The following is a 16,512-nucleotide window of genomic DNA, read 5'->3' on the forward strand; positions in this document are numbered from 1 at the left end:
GCTAGGTTTACCAAAAATAAGCCTAGCGTAAATTTCATCGACTAAAAGTCCTTTCCAGGTGATATTCCAGCATGGCCACTGTCAACTGAAAGAAGCAAAAGAATAAAAGTATATATATATATATATATATATATATATATATATATATACACATATACACACGCGAACACACGCGCGCACATACATAGACACACACGCACATGCACATATACGTCCTCATAGATTCACATATATACGTATGTATTAAAAGCCGTGATATATCACAAGACGTACCGTCAGGTGGGCATTTCGATTTATTATATCCGCATGTAGGTGTGTCTGGAGGAGGGGATTTTCTTCCACCTGCCCAGTGTATGGTTCTGTTTGGCACAGGTACATATTGTTTCTTATTGCCGAAATAATTAGCGACAACCTGTAACGAAGAGTGATAAACCAGAACAATGCCATACATTACATGTATTGTAAAATGTAAAGAAATATATATAATGTTAAAGAAATATATCGATATAATTGGAATGAACAATTGAAGAAAACATTTAATAATGTAAGATATGTCTATGCAGGAACTGCAAAACAAAATTTTAATCAAAAACAAAAATCCTCATGTAATGATAAATTATTTATTTCGCTAGAGGGCAGATGATTATATGAATCAAAAAGAAAAAAAATGCTAACTCTGGATTGTGCGAGGGGTTCATGTTTAGATACTGACATTTTGAAACGAGGTTTGTATTTGATTAAAAATGCAATGTTTCTGTAGAACTCTGTAGCACCGAAAGTAACAGAGAAATTCTTACTGGAGGACAACGAAAATGTTTTCCAGATTTTAGCCTTTGATGGTAAATTGAAATGAGTTATATGAGTATATATTCTGCACTTATGCATTAAGTGAGAATGTAAATATAGTCTGAGGTGAGACGCAGGTAAGAAGATGTGCAATAGTAGTTTGCCGAGGTACAATCGATAATAATATAGAACAACCAGATAAGGAAAGAAAAGAAATGCTTGTGCTGCAGTCGACGATAATGTAAAACGCTTAGGTAATAAAAAAGAGTTGATTTGTAAAGAGCTGGGAAGGTATGCGAAAATACTTGTTTATGATTCACTAAACTATAAAGATGATTAAACTAGAAAGTTTCAGAATCGAAGTGAATATAATGGTACATATAAATTGATGAATATTTGTATCATATGAATGGTGGTGGAGTGACACTACTGGGAAAAAATCAGGGTAGAATGAGTGGTACAGTTACTAGAACTGGAGGTCATTGGAGTGGTGCACTAAGTAGAGCCTCAACGTAATGGAGTGGTATAATCATAGAGGTGGACTAGTCTGTAACGCATGCGAGCAGTGAGAAAGGCAGTTGGTAGACTATAAGAGCAATGTGGTATACTAGTCAGGATGTTAGGGAGATGGTGTCATACTAGATGTGGTATACTAGTCAGGATGTTAGGGAGATGGTGGAGAGTTATATTAACGGGTAACTTTGAAATATAATAGCACCGAAGAACAGAAGTAAATTTAAACAGTTATTCCCTCTCTCAAATTCTGTCCTTTTTTGCCAATGTGAGAATGCCAACTGAAATAGAAGGAGATACAACGAAAAGATCTATGTATTGAACTCTTGAGCTACTTCCTTATGAATATCAAGCAAGTCTGTCCTATTATATCTCTATATAGATATGTAAAATAATTTTCCTACTCTACAAATAGAATGGTTTCAGATTTTATATTGATTTTTATGAAACCATATTACTTCAAAAAATTATTTTATGGTTATTCTCATGTAAGAGAACAATTCTAGATTTCCTTTTGAATCCATAGTCGTTGAAGAACTTATTCTATAATTTCTATTATAAGCGTAGAAATATTCAATTGTAATTTGGGGTTAAAAAGTCACTTGAACTTTGCCTCAACAATATTATTTTTGAAATTTGCAGTAATGGTTTGTTATAAGCATCTTGCTAATAAAATTATATGTTGCGAAGATATGTGAAATCGGAACATAATAGACAACTTCATGACAATATGTTATTGTCACATTGAACTTTAAATGGTATTTATTAATTAGAAATCATTACCCCTTAGATTCTGAAAATACACAAAAGCTTTTATAATTACTTTGAAAAACATTGTTTACTCTAAACATTTCACGTAAATAGTTTTATAATTTTATAACCTTTCAAATAATTTCTTTAACCAGTTATAAATGCATTCAAAGAGTTTATAAGTAGATATTTTCCAAAGGAATGCATTTTATGACAAATTATATATCTTGTCTTTTAGAGAAGATATTATTTAAGCAAGGACAATTACTGTAATTTAAATAGTTGATGTTTAATTACAAATTAACGCGCTTTGAAAAATATGAGTCGCAAATAACATGCAAAGCTAAACTAGAGGAATAAATATTTAACTTGACGTTTAAGTAGTTTGTGTGGAATTTCAGGAGAGTCCTAAATTTAAAGGCTATATTTTTCTGAGTTTACATTCAATGTTTTGTTCATGTTCCCTCGGTTTTCTGTTAAGCATTAATTTTTATGACTAAGTTTACTTTTTACTAGCTCATATTAAACAAGTGTGATTTTTTAATCATTCCTACTATAGTTACGCATATCTTATTGCCTTGAAGCTTTTAGCATATATAGTTGAAATATTGCTTTGACTATTTAAAGTAATAGAGAGCTATTTTATTCCATTCACTGAGATTTAATCAACATTTTCTGATTTGAGAGAACTCGGTTAAATAATCCTACTGTTCCACACAAATATTACACATTAAACATCAAGAAATTATCCACGTGTGTGATGAGAAATATGTGTTCTATCGTTTATATAGACCTGCTAATTCTGTGAATAGGCATTACTCACTTGTATCCTTTTCTGTATGTCAGCTGCGACAGATTTCCTTCTCAGATTAAAAATTAAAATGATACATAGAATACTGTTTTTGTTCTATCCCACATTAGTCTTCAAAAGATCTAATTTAATTATTTTGATCTAATTAATGAATTTAAAAGGAAAATCAATACTTTCTGTTGAAAGCATCTTTCAATATATAACAAGCTAATAGAAACTGTAAGAACTATAAAATTTAGGTATTTTAATTAATCTTAAGTTAATAGTGATAATATTAATTTTATAGAGCATATGTAAAAATACAAGTGACGAGAATAAAAATAAAATTATGTAAAATGTTTGAAAACGTTCTTCGTTATCCACTTGTCTTATGCATAATACACAAACAAATACAAATACATACCCAACACACGCACACCACACACATATGAATGTGTGTTTGTTTGCATATATATGAGTGTGTATAAGTGTGGATGAGTGTGCGTGACAGAGACAGATAAATAGACAGACAGGCAGGCAGGCAGATAGATAGAGTGGGAGAGAGAAATTAACTCTCCTGCCAAGAAGGATCTATGAATGTTCTAGTTGTTCGATCAAATGAACTGGCTATTTTTGAATTAACGTATAAGTGGCTGAGTTCTCCACAGACTTGTGTGCCCTTAGAATAATTATCAAGCAAGTCAGCGCGAGGGAATATGATGCTAATAGGATATTTGAACTACAAGTAGGGACAATCAGAAAAAAACTTCTACATAATTTCAGTCGAATTTCAATTGAAAGCTTCCATTAACTCGAGGATATGTTAAAACAGAAATTTCTTCGAAATGCCAGATGCCGCACATGAACCTGGGATCTCATCATTGCAAAGTAAAAGTGTTAACCTCTTGACAATGCATGTCAACTTCTTGCCAATGCATGTCAACCTATTGACAATGTTTGTGAAATTGCATGTGCATGTAAATTTTGCATGTTAACCTTTTGACAATGTTTGTGAAATTGCATGTGCATTTAAAGTTTGCATGTTAACCTTTTGACAATGTTTGTGAAATTTCATATGTATATAAATTTACATGGGGAAAAGACACTCTCTTGCCATGTTTCTATGTATTTGTGGCCCACCCCTGTGTGATAGGTTTGTGAAAGTTGCACAGCTTAGGATTTCTACAGACTGGTACATGTACTTCACAGTAATTTGTCATTATTACGTTTAATGTGTAGCTACTTCTTCAATTTCATTCTTCTTTGAAGCACGAATCAAGATTCAGTTTTTCTTTGGTCCGTGTATTACGAATGTCTGTGATAGGATCGTTAGTGAGACTACGGGTGGTGTAGTATAGGCAAGAGAGAACATGCTTCTCTAGACGCTTTCCGTTTGTGCGTTTTTCGTTGATGTACCGTCGATACGTGGGTGGTGGAGTGTTGGCCTTGCCATCTTGCCACGCAACTAAGTTTCCGTCATATAAAATAGGTAGGATAAGTGGGTACCACGAATATAATCGCAGGAAACAAGGTAATTGTGCACGATTAACTCGTCGGCAATCAGTTCTACATACATGCATGCATGTATACATACATACATACATACATACATACATACTGTGGAACATAGGTTGATTACCTATCGCAAATTGAATTCACACTCATGGATGGCTGGGAACTCCAATAATGTATGTGAGTGTTCCATGTTTGTATAATCTATTACATATATTTACGTATGTGTATGTGCGTGATGTTTTTTCTCTTTCTCAGTGTTTACATGTGAGTGTGTATGTGAAGAATATTATACCTAGTAGATATTGTTTTTTAAGTCTCCGTTTATAGTGCCATATAATGAATATTTTAGAATTCTAATACTACTGTCAGTGAGTGCGAAAATGCAGATTGGCTAAGGAGACTATAGGCATTCAACAGTAAACTGAAACTATTCTTACTACTGAGCCAGAAGAAAATAGATATATAAAGCTAGCAAAAGTGAGAGAGAATATGTATAGTAAAATGATTAGAGATGAAAGCGTATAGAACATACGTCGTTTCCACAAATATACATGACACATCATCTAATCTAAATAACATTTCTAATAAATACATTCATTATTTAAATGCTTTTAAAATAATTTCTGTAATATTGTATATTTTATGCATATCATGATTATTAAATAGCACTGAATACTTGGATATATTTAGATATAAAGGCATTTAAGCCAGCAAAAACGTGCAATAGTCTCAGTATTTACACCTATTATGACAGGTTCAATAAGTCTCATTATGAAATAATTAAATGAATGGCTGCGTTAACATTTCTTGATGGTCTGTACTTTCTATGACAAATTTGTTCGTTAGAACGTAAAAGCCAGTGATATGGCGGTTGTAATATTAAGATATTAGAAGTTCCTCCAGGCATAAAATACATTTTTAGAAGAAATCATTTCTTTGAGATTTCAATTTTATAACTTCTACGTTTTTTATTGCTCAAAGAAGCCATTCATGAAAATAATGGCCTGGAAGAGCAACTTAAAAGATACCAAGTAATTTGCATTACACCTCAGTCGAGGTAACCAGATTAGTTAAGGTATGTATGTAGAGCTGTGGAACTTAAGACAGTTTCTTCTCATGAAAGCGAAATATTCACCTTTGATTTTTATGAAGATGTTTGATATTGCTGTATCATTACATATTTTGGAATATTACACCTACATAACTGCATTAAGTCTGTTTTATGGAGACGTAAAAAAGTAATAAGGTATATAAATACAATTTCGGTATTTGGTTAAAGAATATATGCGTTAAAATGTGTTTGCCCTTCCGTTCCGAACTTACACATTATCACGGAAGAGTATTGTTCCCAGCAGAAGTATTCTGTTGGGAACAGGTTTTATACGAGTAGGAATGAAATATTTAAAAGTATACATGTAAAGTTGTATTGCTATTTTACTAATTTAGCGATTCTAATGTATATATGTTAACAAAAATCCATTTTGGGTGAACAAATAATTTACCATTCATGGGTTCAAACACTTTGCTTGAAGTTCGTCCATCAACTGTAACGGTCATTTGATGGGAACATAGACAGTGTGAGTCTAAGGGTGGTGTAATGTATACTTGGATTAAGCACTACAGAATTCGGCATATATCAGAAATATTATTTCATTCTATACAAATCTATGAAGATATTAGCGATACTGGCTTCAAATTATGGCACAAGGCCAGTAATTTCATGAGAGGGGTAAATCAATGACCTCGACCTCATATTCAACTGGTAATTACTTTATCGTCTCCAGAAGGATGATAGGCAAAGTCGACCTCAGCCAAATTTGAACTGAGAACGTAAAGATAGACAAAATGCTGCTTAGCATTTTGTCCACCACGGCTAAGATTGTGTCAGCTGGCTGCTTTAAGAACATATTAGTAATATTGGAATGATCACACAGGTGTTTGAGAGTGTTTCACGAACTCAGAAAATAAATTTTACTTCAGAACTAAAAACTAACGGTGTATCGAAATAAACACTCGCAGAGAAATGCTACTAAAAGGTAGAATTACTGGCCTTTAAACGACCTAGGCTTTGGAACAGCCACGAAATATCATTGAAGGTAAAAGTCGATGTGCATGAGTCAGAGGTTTTGACATCATTCCTTTACGGCGCTCAATCTTAGACCCTGTACCGGGAGTACATCAGCCAGCTTGACGCTTTTCATATGCGATGCTTGCGTACTATCTCCAACATAAAGCAGAGTGACCATATTCGTAACAGTGAGGTGCAACATATCACCTGCTGAAACGATCCTCACCAAAATACAGCTTAGATGGTCAGTTCATCTGTTATGTATGCGTGATATCAAAATTACGATGCACTTTCTCTTTAGCTAATTCCCAATAGGAAGGTCAGTTGGAAGGTCACTCTTGAGCTTCAAAGACAAGCTAAAAGATAATCTGAAGCGATGCAACAATACCGTTTCTTCCTGGGAAAAAAACAAAGCATCAGAACACAGGAGCTGGCACTAGTCCTGTTTCTAAGCTCAAAGATTTGAGCAAATCGACTCCAACATCGCGACCAATTTCGTGCAAGCAGGAAGGCACGCTGGCAAAACACTGCTCCTCTAAATGGAAACCTTACCAGTCATTGTTATTTTGTGGCAAGAAGAAAAGCAGGCTTTTCCGTCCACTCAAGAAAACACATAAAGAATAATCAACAACCTCTTGACAAAAATGAATCCTCAGTTTGTTCCATTTCCAAAATGTTTTGCAAGGCACCAGCAGAACTTAAGAGAGACATTCCTGTTCAGAGAACATGATTACTCCTTTATTTTACTGTAAACTCATTTGTCGTTCCCGACGAGACAATCCATCATATTACTCTTTTACTTGTTTCAGTCATTTGACTGCGGCCATGCTGGAGCACCGCCTTTTAGTCGAGCAAATCGACCCCAGGACTTATTCTTGGAAGCCTATTACTTATTCTATCGGCCTCTTTTGCCGAACCGCTAAGGGAAGGGAACGTAAACACACCACCATCGATTGTTAAGCGATGTTGGGAGACAAACACAGACACACAAACACACACACATATATACGACGGGCTTCTGTCAGTTTCCATCTACCAAATCAACTCACAAGGCTTTGGTCTGCCTGAGGCTATAGTAGAAGACACTTGCCCAAGGTGCCACGCAGTGGGAATGAACTCGGAACAGTGTGGTTGGTAAGCAAGCTACTTACCACGCAGCTACTGCTGCGCCTAAATATATATATATATATAATTAAGCAAGAAAATGGAGAGATTTAATGAATAAAATTAATTAATTAATTAATTAATTTTATTCATTACTTTATTCATATTCTTGTTTAATAATATTTAATATTTAAATATATTAATTGAAGAGAAACCTCTTCACAGTATAATATATTAAACCAGTATCCTTGAGCTGTGGAACTGCGTTAGTGCATAGAATGTATAAAAAGGACTTGCAGAACACGAATAAGAGAGGTTGTAATTACAAATTTTAACATTGGTCTCTATGCAGTAGCAACAGCAGCAAGTTGCTAAGTTTCCATTCTCATATAACTGCATAAAATGATTTTACAAATAATTATATAAATGAATATGATGTAGTAATAGCTGTATGTCGGCACGTCATTAGCTAAGTTGCTTTTAAAGTATGTATATATATATATATATATATATATATATATATATAATAGAAATATTCAAAATATGCAGTAACAGTTCTTTAATGTAAAGGCTATTTGCCAACATAATGTGGCTGTCCCAAAAGAGACTATGTTACTGTGGTTTTAGCCTTTATATATATATATATATATATATAGTAATAATGATATTAATAATAATAATCCTTGGATGGAATTCATAAATTTTTTAATACATCTCTATGCACGCTTCAACAATTCACATGTATCATAAGATCATAGTCCATATTCCTGGGATGATTACAGTGTAGTCCGTAGTATCCATGGACTAAGTATCGGACAGATCATGTCAATGCATTCATTTCTTCGGGCGATATGGCATTAACAGGGTTGTTTACCAATTTTGACCAATGAGAAAATTGATTGGGGTATGTGGGCATTTCCGTGTGCATTGAGTGGGGAGGAGTAGAATGTTATGGAAAGAGAGGAAGGAATGGTAGCTATAATGAGATGGAGGTGTGTGTGGTGATGTTGAACTTATTTTGAGTATGCAGATGTCAGGATGAGTTCTTCGTTCGATCGTATTCACAGCAGGCCCCTCCTCAATGAATTCACAAGCAGTCGGGTGAACAAGTACAACCACTACAGCCATCCAGTTCTCAGAGTTCATTGTCGGAGTTGACAAATGATGTTTTCTGAAAATAACCTTTTAATTATTTTTGGTGGCATAATTGTGTAGCATATAACATATGAAATTAGTGGTTATTTTGTTTAGAAAATAAGTTCTTCCCTTGTTCTATTATACTCTATCATATTATATCGTTATTATATCTTGTAAACATAAAAGAAAGATATCATTATAAGAATTTGAAAATAATATTTTGAAGTAGAAAAACACTGACCACCTTTAGTCGCGTGAAGATGAATAAATGCATTACCGAATTAGTTGCAATACGAATGGTAATTTGAAACAGTCAAAATCAACTGACCGATGAAAGTAATAATTAGTGGGTAGGCCACCCTAAAAGGAAATGAGGTGGCTGTGTTTATAGATGTCATGAAGTAGAAGACTTCCAGCAGTGGGTCCTTATAAACGGTGCATAGTGATTAAATGAGTCATTTAAAATGACTTACCTCAAACTTTCCAGTTAGAGGGTCCATATCCAGCAAGGAGTAGTCGGCACTCCTATCGCCATTTTCATCAATACTCACTGTGCCAGTGATACCTGCAATTAGAAAATTACACACATACATGAATAAACGATAAAAGTCAAGAAGTATGTTAGGTAAATATATCTATTTACCCACTCAACATTCATAGAATTACGGTTGTTTCGCCGCTTTTTCATGCAGTAATAATTTCTCCTAAGGGGAGCTTTCTGAGATAGCCTCACCATTCTCTGAATCCATATCTTATATTACAGACTTACATATGTATATTACCGAAGTAATCTTTGGACGTAAAGTTTTAACATCAGTGGAGCGGAAATCAAGATACGACAGAGTTGACCAATATATACGCTGGTTAATTAATATTGCATCATTATAATATCAAAACTGTTGAAAAGAGGCTGTAACTAACTGGGAAAAAGTAACGATTCTTTGGGACTTTCCAGTACATATAGACTGAACCATCAAAGCTAATAAACTGGATATTATTGTGAAAAAGCAAAACAATAAAGTCTGTTTATTGATCGACATGTGTATTTATTGTGATCATAATATGCCGACAAAAAAATTTGAAAATACCAGAAAATACGAAGATTTGCTCATTGAAATTGAAAAAATATGACATCTTGAGGCAGTTACAATATCAGTGATTGTAGGAGCACTTGGAATGATCAAAAAAGGAAATGAAAATTATTTAAGAATGATCCCCGTTTTACCATCCATGCAAACACTAGATCATTGTTTCTGTGAAAATGATTACAACCCATGTAATATTCTTTAGTGTATTTTTTCCTGTTTTCTTTCTTTTTTCTTTCTTTTTCCCTTTCATATAACTTGACTTTGTAAAGGAACAATCTAGTGTGTTTAGTTTAATGATCTATCAATGTATACAGTGAGTTTCTTTGCCCTAGGTGTCAGGAAGGCACTCGCTAAGACATGGAAACAACTGACTTTAAGCTTGTAATAATAATAATAATAATAGTAATAATAATAATAATGGTTTCAAGTTTTGCCAGAAGGGCAGCCATTTTAGGGGAGGGGTTGAGTCAATTACATCGGCCCCAGCGTTAAACTGGTACTTATTTTATCGACCCCGGATGGATGAAAGGCAAAGTCGACCTCGGTGGAATTTGAACTCAAGCTTAGTGAGAGACGAAATACTGCTAAGCATTTCGCCCGGCGTACTAACGATTCTTCTAGATCGCTGCATTAATAACATTAATAATAGAGGGACAAAATGATACATTTTGTGAAAAAAATTAACGTTAATTAAATTGATATGGGTACTTGAGAGTGACTTATTTCATCTAGTCTAAAAGCATGCAGTATAAGGCTGAACAGCACATCTTGTACTCTGAACAAAAGAGACAAAATCAAATATTACATTGAAAAGATTTCCTGCGATATCTTCAGCATGAAGAACTTATTGTTAACTTTAATCTAACATTGGCAAAAGGAAAAAAAAAAATAATGATCCAAAGAGAATATTTAAAGATTTGAATTTAAAGCAGTAATTGGAAGGAAAGAAATTTCGCGTCGATTACATCTCACATCAATATGTTTAAGAAAAAGAACTTAGTAATATAAATTCATTAACAATTAAATAGTGAAAATCAGAAGTAAGGTGAAATCTAAAAAAAAAAATGTTCACACCGGTACCTCCCTCGTCCTAAAAAATGCGTTATCAATAGGAGAATAACGGAATCTTTGCGAACATTTCAAAATCGCAAATATAACAACAAATTTTGAACGAAACCTTTATTCTGAGTATCTGACATACCTTCCCTGCAATATATCATCCAAACACATAAATAACACTGATACTAAAACGTCCAACTTGCTGTTACTTGAAATCTTTTGGAAAGATTTGGAACAGCTCAAAGCAAAGCAACAGTAAAGAATGAGGGGGCAATTCATGTAATCAAAGTCAGACTGGGGTACAAATATACAAATCCCTCTATAGCCAGAATCGTGCAGGAATCCAAGCTATATATTTTGATAGATCCTAAGATTTGCAACTTATGCCTAGCAAAAAGATAGCACATTCTTTTTAGATAAAAAAAAAATATTCCAGTACACTGCTTAATTTCAGAGCTGCAAATTTTAGTAGTTGCAAACATGTGGACAAGTTTCTTTTGTTGAAATGGAGGAGAACACCACCCGGTGCGGATGTAGTAGCTGTCTCGCAGACTTTGGCCTCCTAACTGATATATATTATTCTGCACCAGTTACATTAATTATATTAATTTTCTTTTCTTTCCACCCGTTCTATTTTGTGCGTTAATCTTCTCCGAGTTTTCTATTTGTTTTTTTTTCTCATTTTCTCAAAGTCTAGCTTTCTGGTATATAAATACATCTACCATATGAATGGAGCCTGTAACAGCGTTTGGAGAAACATGCGAGTTTTATAACTCTTTCAAATGAAAGTCTCGTAAAGCAAGAGAAAGTAGAATACGCTTTTGTTCACTCTATATATACTGCATCTGTTACTTGTAAATATTTTTGCACACACACATACACACACACAAACAACTACACACATACGCGCGCACACACACACACACACACACACGTATATATATACATACACATACACAGACACACACGTACACACACAGAGTCATACATACACAAAAATATACATATAAACATCCATATACATATATAAACTCACATATATTGTTCTATATATCATATATATATGCATTTAGATGTATACGTGTGTGTGTTTTCAGTCATATTGTGTTGTGCCGTGGGCAAGTGTCAACTAATATACCCTCGGGTCAACCAAATATTTGCTGTAGCCCATCTTCCATACCAAAACAAATCATGTAACTAACACTTCCAATCAGTTAAGAGCAAAAGCCATGAGAGCCAGTACCAGTGCCTGGTATTATTATTATTATTATCATTATTAATATTATTATGAATATTGAGTGGATTTAGTAGACAGAAATTAATAGAAGGGTTCTGTCTCGCGTCTTATAACCCAGCAGGACTTGACAACCGGTTCGGTAAAAGAGACCGAGAGAAGAAAAGTATAACCGATTTATTCGACTGAAAATATTCTCCAAAGCGGTATCCCAGCACCGCAGTTGTAAGATTGAAACAAGTAAAATTGTAAAAGAAACATAAGTACATGCATAGGTATATATAAACATGCATACATACATGCATATATACATACATACATGCATATATACATACATACATAATACATACATACACACGTGTGTATATATTTAGCCCTAGGCAGTAATACTAATTGATGAGGACTAAGTTCTGGGGTCGATTCGTTTGACTAAAGGTAGTGCTCCAGCATAGCTACGGTCAAAAGACTGATACAAGTAAAAGTGTATATACAAGAGCATACACACACACACAAGCATTCATACACACAAAACAGTTAAAGAAGGTTTTCACTCCGCAGATGATTTACGGCATAATTAATCATCAATTGAATGGTGGACTACTGCGAAACATACATTGTGAGGTGACCACAGATTTGTTTATATTTACCAAGATTGGTAAGCATCATACAAAAGTGAAACTATACAATATAACTCTTTAGCACGCTGAATAAAATCCTAATCTATTTTGTATTTGTAAACATATGACTAAACCCATTGTGCATATATAAAAGTACTTAATCATTTACTGCAAACGTTTAGAGTCTGTTATTCAAGTTAAGAAAAACAAGTTGTCACAAAACTTATAAATTTTTATTATTTTTATATTTTGTCCTTGAAGTACTCAATTACAATTTCCATTCATATAAAAACATAAAACACTGTAAAAGTATATATTAGGTTGTTTCACATGACATGTTGCATTTTTAATTACTTCTTATTTCAGTCATTTAAAAACTTAATCATGTATACCTTACAGTTCTACATTTAAGAGATGAGGAATTATGTACCTTATTTACATGTGACGGATATTTGTCCTCATCAGGTGTTTGGGGAAATTTCGAACCTGGGTTCTCATTCCTAAGGTATTTTTCGATGTTGCTGTTGTTGTTAGTATTATTATTATTATTATTATTATTATTATTATTATTATTATTATTATTATTATTATTATTAACAACAACATCGAAAGATACCTTAGTAATGAGAACCCAGGTTCGAAATTTCCCCAAACACCTGATGAAGGCTGGAGGGTATATCATTCGGACAATTTATCACAGTAAAATATGAATTTTCTTTTTAAAGATGGCATATATGACAGTGAAACGTTGGGTGAACGTTATAAATGAACATGAATTATACTTTCATTAAAATGAGTTCTCTAACACTTCTGAAACATTTTATTGTTACTTTTTAAATACGACATTTCATGTGGAACAGTCTAATATATATGTAATATATCACATACGCTACAGCATGAACGCATATTTAGAAATATATATGGAGATTTCAGTATATCTCACTGGAATAAGACAGAAGAATGAATATTTACATATATTTTTTGCATCATATAGCAAGGTTGATGAAATGGAATTCAAATGTTAGCAGTGTAATTTGATGTATTAAAAAGATTTCTTTGAAATTGTAAAATCTACGGATATTTGTAGATTTTCAGACATGTTTTCTAAAATAAACAATCTCCGGATTATTGTCGTGTCTGATAGCCTGTATATATGTGCGTAAGTGTGTATGGAATGGACGAGGATACTCTTACATACATTTTTTGCCAACATTCATCTTTGTATTACCTTCGAATATAGTAACAAAATTACTGAATTTCTCGATGTCACATTCACCCTAATGTCAGCAATTTTAGACCTTGTATATTACAAATCTGCACATATACATACATACATACATACATACATACATACATACATACATACATACATACATACAAATCTGCACATATACATACATACATACATACATACATACATACATACATACATACATACATAATGAGAACAACTACGCCGAGCTACTGAGAAATTTACAGATACTCCACCCAGACTACAAATTCAGATTCGTACCCGTGATTGTTGGGGCATTGGGATATGTAACGAACTGCCTCAACAAAAACCTGGAAAAATTAGGGTTCTCAAAACCTGAAAGAAAAAGGCTGATTAGAAGACTACATTTAGCACATAAATACATATGCATGCATCTAGACATAAAAACGCATCCATAAAACAAACATACAAATCTGCGCATACACTAACACCAAATACTGCACACACACACATGTGCACAAATACCTAGATGATGTTGATAAAAGTTCCAATGAAGGAGCCTTGAATCTATGTTAGTGTCCGGCTCTTTCTCTATGGATAAGAAATACAGAAATGAAACTGATTGATAACATACATACATACATACACACACACACATATAGGTACATAAAAAATACACTGTTGTCAATGCTAAAATTCCAATGAAGGAGAGTGGATGTAGGTTAGAAACCGGCTCTTTCTCTATTTGCAAGAAATCTTGAAATAAAACTCAACAATGACATACATGAATACACACAATGTTTATATATGTATTTATGCCTGTATATCCATCTCTCTATCTGTATAAATTCATATGTAAAGATGTATACATCCACAAGTGAATTAAGCAAAATTTATAATAGGGTCATTTGTGACAAGCTGTACGAATATTTAGCCATCTCAATTGTATTCTAATTATAAAGCGCCGTATAGTATGGTGGGATACACAATTTAATATTTGAAATAATATTCCTTCTTGCAATATTTGCCAAAACCTTTAGGAGAAAATTCCGTTTCATTTTTGCACGAACTGTATGATTATAATTCAAGAAAGAAAATTATATGCAACTTTGGAAAGCATATAATGAAAACCTATGTTATTACTCAAAGCTAGGAAGGATGGATGTTTACCCTCTGCGCAAATTATTCATTATTTTAGGGAACAATCAAAATTCATGTACCAATAGCGCTAGTTCTTGAACATGTTATTATGTGTGCCACAGTTTTCACTCCAGTTAACTGTTAGTAATATACATCATTATCACTGCAAGGAAACCGACTACCAATGAATTGGATTTGCTGCATTAATTATTCTGCATTGAATCACATCACTGCTTGTGAACCAAGTCTTTTCTCAGTACAGATCCTAATATTTCATTTGTCCCGAACATGTTTCTTTGCATACAAATGATTTCAAAAGCAAATAAATGAATAAATAAAATAAATAAAATAAATATTTAAGGCAAAAGAAGTAGAAGCCCTGCCATGCATTCACATGAAGGCAGAATGATAATTGTCATGCAATGATAGCCTCTAGTATAATCACACTAATATAGAAACAACATAAAACCAGTTTAAAAAATAATGAAATTTTTCTAATATGAAAGCGAAGCTAATTAGCCAATTTAGTCACCCAGATTGTTTAAATGTTCTGGCTTGTATAAAATGGCAGTTTTTGTTTGGTGTCTCTGTTTAACTGAATTGTATTAATACAGTTAAAAACACAGCATCATCTTACCATAGTCTCTCAAAAACTGATGCACTTTTTAGATGTGTCACTATACATTAATCCTTTACTAACATGTATTAACTTTTTATGTATCTGAGCGCATATATATATACATATTAACTCTTTTGTTTTCCTATTTAGACGAATTCTTACATTGCTAGCATACCCGTGTTTTGCCACGCAAGAATATATCTCCAGGTATAGAGCGTGTATTACATGTATTACAACAATAAGAAGTGTGTAATTGCCATAGAATGATGTCTAAGAAACCAACTACATAGTTCGTAGATGTGAAATAATCATTCGTGCAATATAGAAGTATTGCATTAGATTCAACAAAACGCATGTCCTACTCAAGTCTCTCCTCACAACATTTGATAGCCTCTTTTATGATGATATATATATATATATATATATAATCACAAAAGAAGCTATCAGTCGCCATGATAGATCGCTGACCGCTACATTTATATTTTTTTCTCCTTGTTTCTATACCTTATTTCTTTCTGTGTTCCTTTAAGTTGAAGAGCGTAGGTCGAAACGTCAAAGACTTTCTCTATTCCCGAGCGTTAAACTTATACATCTATTTGTTGTTTACACCACCTGTCTTCGTCTGTTGTTTTTTTTCGTAAATTCACCCATATATATATATATATATATATAACTGCATTATCATTGCACAAGTTTACATAAGAATATGCATAACCGTTTACTGAAACATACGCATTGGTAAGGATAGGATATGCATTAAGGATAAATCAATAAGCTAATACGGGTGTTGATAAATGTTGCATATTGAATATAAATGACAATGATTCATGAACAACATTAAGTAATTGAAAAGCAAAACATGAGAACATTAGCTTTATA

The 16,512-nt window shown here is 33.2% G+C and overlaps 1 protein-coding gene across 1 annotated transcript in view; it reads right to left on the minus strand.

Moving 5' to 3' along the window:
• The window catches only part of LOC106867808 (atrial natriuretic peptide receptor 1), a 900,438-nt gene that overhangs the window by 414,065 nt on the left and 469,861 nt on the right, over positions 1-16,512 (minus strand). The window contains exons 5-6 of the mRNA XM_052970159.1: positions 9,137-9,228; positions 274-412 (exon numbers count right to left, since the gene is read on the minus strand). Of these exons, the coding sequence (XP_052826119.1) occupies positions 274-412; positions 9,137-9,228 (231 nt within the window). The remainder of the gene's footprint in view (positions 1-273; positions 413-9,136; positions 9,229-16,512) is intronic.

The sequence above is a fragment of the Octopus bimaculoides genome, chromosome 8 (assembly GCF_001194135.2).
Source record: "Octopus bimaculoides isolate UCB-OBI-ISO-001 chromosome 8, ASM119413v2, whole genome shotgun sequence".
In the NCBI taxonomy this organism is placed as follows: Eukaryota; Metazoa; Mollusca; class Cephalopoda; order Octopoda; family Octopodidae; genus Octopus; species Octopus bimaculoides.